The 6,084-nt window shown below is 46.1% G+C and overlaps 1 protein-coding gene across 4 annotated transcripts in view; it reads left to right on the forward strand.

Moving 5' to 3' along the window:
• Window positions 1-6,084, forward strand: part of ZNF608 (zinc finger protein 608) — a 120,413-nt gene that overhangs the window by 1,708 nt on the left and 112,621 nt on the right. For 2 of the 4 annotated variants that reach the window (XM_045285077.1, XM_030888962.2), the window contains exons 1-2: window positions 308-919; window positions 1,940-3,032. The exons of 1 other annotated variant lie outside the window; for it this stretch is intronic. In XM_045285077.1, the coding sequence (XP_045141012.1) occupies window positions 2,127-3,032 (906 nt within the window). In that variant the 5' untranslated portion in view covers window positions 308-919; window positions 1,940-2,126. Of the gene's footprint in view, window positions 1-307; window positions 920-1,939; window positions 3,033-6,084 lie in introns of those variants that run through there. One more of the 4 variants, XM_045285078.1, reaches the window with a different exon arrangement.

Genomic DNA, 6,084 nt, shown 5'->3' on the forward strand with positions numbered 1-6,084 from the left:
CCCCCACCCCCATCGGGGACTATGCCAGGAACTCGGTTCCTTTTTCTTAAAACAACACAAGGCAGGAAAACAGCACATCCTTTAGGGTTCGGAGGCTGCACCGATTCCAAAGGCCGTTATTCTCCCCACTCCAACGCCCCCGCCCGCGCGGATGCTGTTCGAGCTGGTTTATCAGTTTAGGAATCATCTGCTCCCCTCCTCCTCCTCCACACCTTCTCCTTCTCCTCTCCCCCAGCGTCTCATCCCACCCTTCGTCCTCCCTTTTCCTCCTCCTCCTCCTCCTCCCCCCGCTCGCCTTCCCCCTCCTTTTCTCTTAAGTTGGTTGAAAAAAATAAAATCTGTCAGGACGGGCGGAAAAATGCCACTTCCCGACTAACAGGCGGAATCCAGCCCAGATTTTCAGTCCTTTCTTCTTCTTCTTCCTTGCCGTTCACTAATTTATCCCGAGGTTAGCACATTCTGTCTTGTTATAGCGGACGCCTGTAGGTTGGCTACAAGGGACCATTACTTACTGATCACGGTGACTCTGGTCTGCAACTGAAGGCGGAAGGAGAAGTTGGGAAAACTTTTTTCTCTAAGCTCGCTTTCTCTCTCTCTTTGTAGCTATTATTCTCGATGCTTATTAAGAGGGAAAAAAACCCCTTGGTGCTTCTGTTGTGAATGTGAAACATTATCTTCCAGCTGTACAGTGACACATTTTTTTTTAAGGAGAAAAGACTCCTGATCCGTTTGCCAAGAGGGGGGTGGGGAGGTGGAATAATGTTATCGAGTGATTATTCTGGCTGAGATGTGTTATTTGGTTTCTTCCTTCTTGATCATTTGGTGTTTAAGTAAAATGAGGCTCAGGCTTGTTTGCGGAGTGGAGTGGGAAAGGCATTTTGATTTGCTGGCCTAATTAAAATATGATAAAGGATTAAAGGTAAGCAATGTCTGTGTGTGTATGTATATTTATTTATTTTTCTTGACAATCAACTGTTAAAAGGGGGCTGATCCCTTTAAAAACCGTTTTAACTGATCTTTGTCAAACACACACTCATTTGCGGTCACGGAGGCCACCTTGGCGCAGATCACTTAAAGTGTATGTCTTAATCAGTTTCCTGTACAGTCAGTAGCACCATACTTAACAGACTGAGCAATTCTGTGACCCAGGAATACCGTAGAATTGTTTAGATGTGTGTTTTTTTTTTTTACCTCTTTCCTTAGAAGGCAGATGCTTAACCTCTTATTAACACTGTCTTTTCCATAGAAAAATGCTCTTAAAAAACGTGTGTGTTTCAAAATATGTATAAACTGTTTGGGGAAAAGAGGATGGGAAGGAGTTATGTGTATGGGTAGGTTGGTCATTTTTCTGTTCCTTACTGGGAACAGAACACAGATTGCCCGGGGAATTTGTAAGAGCTAATACAATTAGAAATAAGGGAAAAACTAGGCAACAGCATTTTATAAAAACTAGCCTTAAGAGAACTTCCAGGGGCTGGTCTTCTAAAACTGCAACAAGATCTAGAGGATGTTTAGAGATGTTTAAATCCGTGTTCCTCCCTCTCTTATAAGTATCCAGGCTGTGTTTCTGGGCTTGAAATAGCACATGTGCTAGACAAAAATCCTAAACTCCTTTTTTAAAAAACAAAACAAAACAAAAAATCTCTTTGGACTTGAATCAGATCCTTAAGATAGTTTAATGCTTTTTTAAAATAAGTGATTCTCTTTGTGTTGTTGATAAAGGGATTTTCTTTTTAGCTACTGTAAGATGCTCACTGCCAAGGGGCTGTTTTTCGGGTTTGGTTATTTTCCTTTAAACCTGATATTGGACTGTGGAGACAATACATGAGCCACTCTACTCTCCATCCTTCCCTGTACCCCTTACTGACTCCCCAGTATTAATCGTTTTTTATTCTGGTAACACCCAGACAAGAAATATTCGACTTTTCCCCCTTCACAGGAAAAGGTGGACCAGGACTGAAGGGTGTAAAATCCCCGGACACATTCCTGGGGCAGGAAAAAGAAGAGGAAGATTAGAAGATTTTTTTTTTTTTCTCTAAGAGAAAGCCCAGCGGAGCTAAACGAATGTCCCCCCATCTCCAAAGGAAAGTTCATCGGATTTTTATTCTAGAGAGCCCGTCTTCAGGATGTCAGTGAACATTTCTACTGCTGGAAAAGGTGTGGATCCAAATACGGTTGATACTTATGACAGTGGCGATGATTGGGAAATCGGGGTTGGAAATTTAATAATTGATTTGGACGCCGATTTGGAGAAGGACAGACAGAAATTTGAGATGAATAATTCCACCAACACCACTAGCAGCAGCAACGCCAAGGATTGTGGAGGTCTGGCCTCCAGTGGGGCCGGTGCTACCACAGCTTTAGCTGATGGCCTAAAATTTGCTTCTGTTCAGCCCTCTGCTCCCCAGGGGAATTCACACAAAGAGACCAGCAAATCAAAAGTGAAAAGGAGTAAAACTTCTAAGGATGCTAATAAATCTCTGCCTTCTGCTGCCTTGTATGGGATTCCCGAGATCAGCAGCACTGGCAAGAGGCAGGAAGTCCAAGGGCGCCCTGGAGAGGCAACTGGCATGAATTCAGCGCTGGGTCAAAGTGTGAGCAGCGGCGGCGGCGGCGGCCCAAACAGCAATAGTACCAGCACCGGCACCTCGGCGGCCACCGCGGGGGCAGCCTCCTGTGGGAAAAGCAAAGAGGAGAAGCCAGGTAAAAGCCAGAGCAGCCGAGGAACCAAGCGGGATAAGGATGCGGGGAAATCCAGGAAGGACAAACACGACCTGCTTCAGGGCCACCAGAATGGCAGTGGCGGCCAGACCCCCTCCGGGGGCCACCTCTATGGCTTTGGGGCCAAGAGTAATGGAGGTGGCACGAGCCCCTTCCACTGCGGGGGCACTGGGAGTGGCAGTGTGGCCGCTGCAGGGGAAGTTAGCAAAAGTGCCCCGGATTCAGGGCTCATGGGAAACTCTATGTTGGTAAAGAAGGAAGAGGAGGAGGAGGAAAGCCACAGGCGAATCAAGAAACTGAAAACCGAGAAGGTAGGATACCATCGCCTTCCTCGATCTCCCACTATCCTCTGTGTGCGCGCTTGTGTGGGTGTGTGTGGGGTGTGCCTCTGTGTGCCTCGTTTCCTACTGCTTTCTGGTGCTCGGTGACATTTCTGGTCTATGCAAACTGTAGATTAAAATGTGGTGTGGGGGAGCTTACTTGTGTGCAGGGTTGGGCTCCTACTTCTACTGTTGCTGCTGCTCTTGGGGCCGGAGTTTGGGTTCCCAGGTGGGAGGATCGGAGCAAGACCCTTTGGCCCTATAGCCGGGCTTCTGGCCAGTCAGCTAGGTGTGCTTTTAATAGAAACCCCACAACCACCCACTTGACTCTTGTCCTGGTGTATCCCCTAAGGATAACTGTCTTCTGTTTTAATGTACACATCCTGGTCATGTGTCCTGAGGCGTTGGGGTTCCCTCCCTGGAGAGGTATGTGGAGGGTTCTTATTTGCACAACACTTCCAGCTCATCCCCACGCTGTACCGTCCCCCGCCTTCTCTTCCCAAAATAGTCTTGTCAAAGGACACCCTTGGATGACTTCCTGTTATTGGTGCAGACTCAGACCCCATCCTGGGTGTCTGTGGGTCAATGGTTTCCTAACTGTGCCTAAAGATTGCGGTGCTTCTGGTGGCTGCTAGGATTCTACCCTCAGCCCCTCACCCAGTTTTTCTATTTAAGTGTATGATCACACTTTGGACCACCCTGGGGCTAGATCCTTGGATTTCTAGCTTGACCGGGAGCTGGAAAGGCTGGTAAGAAAAGTGAAATAGACTTGGAGGCGTGGCATTTCTGAAAGGTGAAAATCTAACCCAGGGGGATCTGGTCTCGAACAGCGAAGCGGAATAGAATCCTGTGCTGCATCGGAGCACTCTGGGCCCTTCCTCCCCTCTTTGTCGGGACTTTAAAAGCTGTAGTCTGTAGGTAGGTGCCGCCTTGGAAAAAGTAGCTTCGGTGTTGTGCTGCTCAGGGATGGAGGCCTGCCTTACTGGTCTAGAGATAGTTGTGCATTTGAGTAATGTCTGGGAACAGAAGGTTCTCTGTCCACCAGGCGGGGAGGGGGGTTGGGCGAGGGCGCGAGCGAGCTGGGGGTGTGACTGACATGTCTATAAAATGACCGCCTGGATGAATTCTACAGGTTGTACCTTGCAAAAGCAAAATGTTCTATGCCCTGATGTGGTTTGCAGCATGACTGTTTGGAAATATGCATATTAGATCATTTGAGGTTTGTTGTTTCGGACTGGATCAGAATGATAAGTGGTGATAATATGTGTGTGGGAAATTTACATTTTTGTGCACAGCTATTCACTGCTCTCCATTTAACCCAAATACATGTGTTCAAATTTTCAGCTGGAATACAGGGAAAGTTTTGAATTTGTGATTCGAAAAGTTTATGAAGGTAACAGTTAAAGTGAAGAGAACGCAGACAGTACAGAAAGCCTCGGAACCATTCTTTTATCCATATCCCCTTGGTTAGATAGTAATTTGAGTTGATTTTTTTTAATCCCAGGGTGTGATTTTTATATTTGAATGTGTAGTTTTACATCATTTCTGTTAAAAGGCTTTCTGAAATCTTCTTATTAACTTAGTACAGTAGGGCATTTACTTTTGTTGCCAATAGTCTTCAAATTGCAGTTCTAATCTGTTTTAACTGTCTCCATGAATTGCCCTAATCCAGTACTCACAATGGCTGTGGTTAAGGAGTCAGAGCCATTTGATTGGATTCACTGGCTGCCTGGAATGTGGGAGGTACTGCCCTTTTGCATTCTCCATAGCCTTTTAATCTTCCAGCCAAATGTTCACATTGAACCATTTTGTTTAGCTGGCAATCGGAACATTTCAGTATCTCAAAGGCTGCTGTCATGGCAACTGAGATTAGAGCGTGGTGTCGGTTCTCCCGTTTTGTGTTCTTTTCACTTTCCAGTCACAGAGGAAAACTAGGTGAAGAATGGGGGAATTCAATTATTCATATACATCCCCAGTCAGAGCAGTATAAATGTGATCATATGAATTACATAAATGAAGAGCAAACAAGTCACTCAGGGGCTTGGGTGGAGGAGGGGAGAGTGGAGGTGGGAAAACTGCACAGCGTTTACACTCCGTTTAGACTCCCTCTTGGCCCCTGTGCCCAGAGGAAGCTGCACTTCCAACCACAGCCACTGGTGTTGGCACAAGTGGCCTTGGGGGACGGCTTCAAGTGGGGGTGGGCCATACATTGTCAGGCTGGGTGGGGTCTTGGCTCAGGACTTCCAATCATGGTCTTTAGGATGCCATGCCCCAACCCTACCCCCAATTCCAGAATGGCCTCTCCTAAGACTGGCTTTGGGTTCTTGGCACTCCTTTCAGGAATGCCACCCAGGGAAGGAACTAATGCCACTAACTCGTGGTTGTGTAAAACGAGGCATCCCTTTAGGACGATATGTTTTAGGAAGTAAAGACTTAGTAAGGCAAGCTTCACTTGACAAAAGATTTCAAAGCCTATGCATCTTTGCGAAAGGTTTCTTCGGGACATTTTACACAAGGCTTTTACTTTGAACCTTTCTTGATTTTCTGGGTTTGTGAAGGGTAAGTGCTTCACGGGAGAAGATGGCTAGTTTTCAGCAATCAGAGGTAGCTCTTTAAGAGTCAAATGTAAAAACCAAAAACCTGTGTATGTTGTGCCCGCCTCCCCCCCTCTGCCCCCCACCTCCCAGTTTCACGGGAGATTCATAAGACTAGCTGTCACTGGCTAATTTTCACAGCATGCTCAAATGTCTATTTTTGGTCTGTTTATTCTGTTTCTTCACTGTACAAAGTCATGTAAAACATGATAAATTGGACCTTATGAAACCTAATTAAATCAATGAGTGTTCTTCTCCTTTATGTGGAAACCACAAGTATGTTGTAAAAGTCGCCACTCCCTTAATACGTGAGCAAAATCAAAACAGGCCATAATTCTACAATGCTTGAGCTATATTTCTATAGCCCATTTTGTGGTTAAGCCACCAGTGACATGTCCGAATAAGCAGATTTGACGGGCTGGCTTTTGGTTGTTATAACCTGCCTCTGG

The sequence above is a fragment of the Echinops telfairi genome, unplaced genomic scaffold, assembly GCF_000313985.2.
Source record: "Echinops telfairi isolate 266 unplaced genomic scaffold, ASM31398v2 ScPeMD7_7469;HRSCAF=8507_1, whole genome shotgun sequence".
NCBI classification, from domain to species: domain Eukaryota; kingdom Metazoa; phylum Chordata; class Mammalia; order Afrosoricida; family Tenrecidae; genus Echinops; species Echinops telfairi.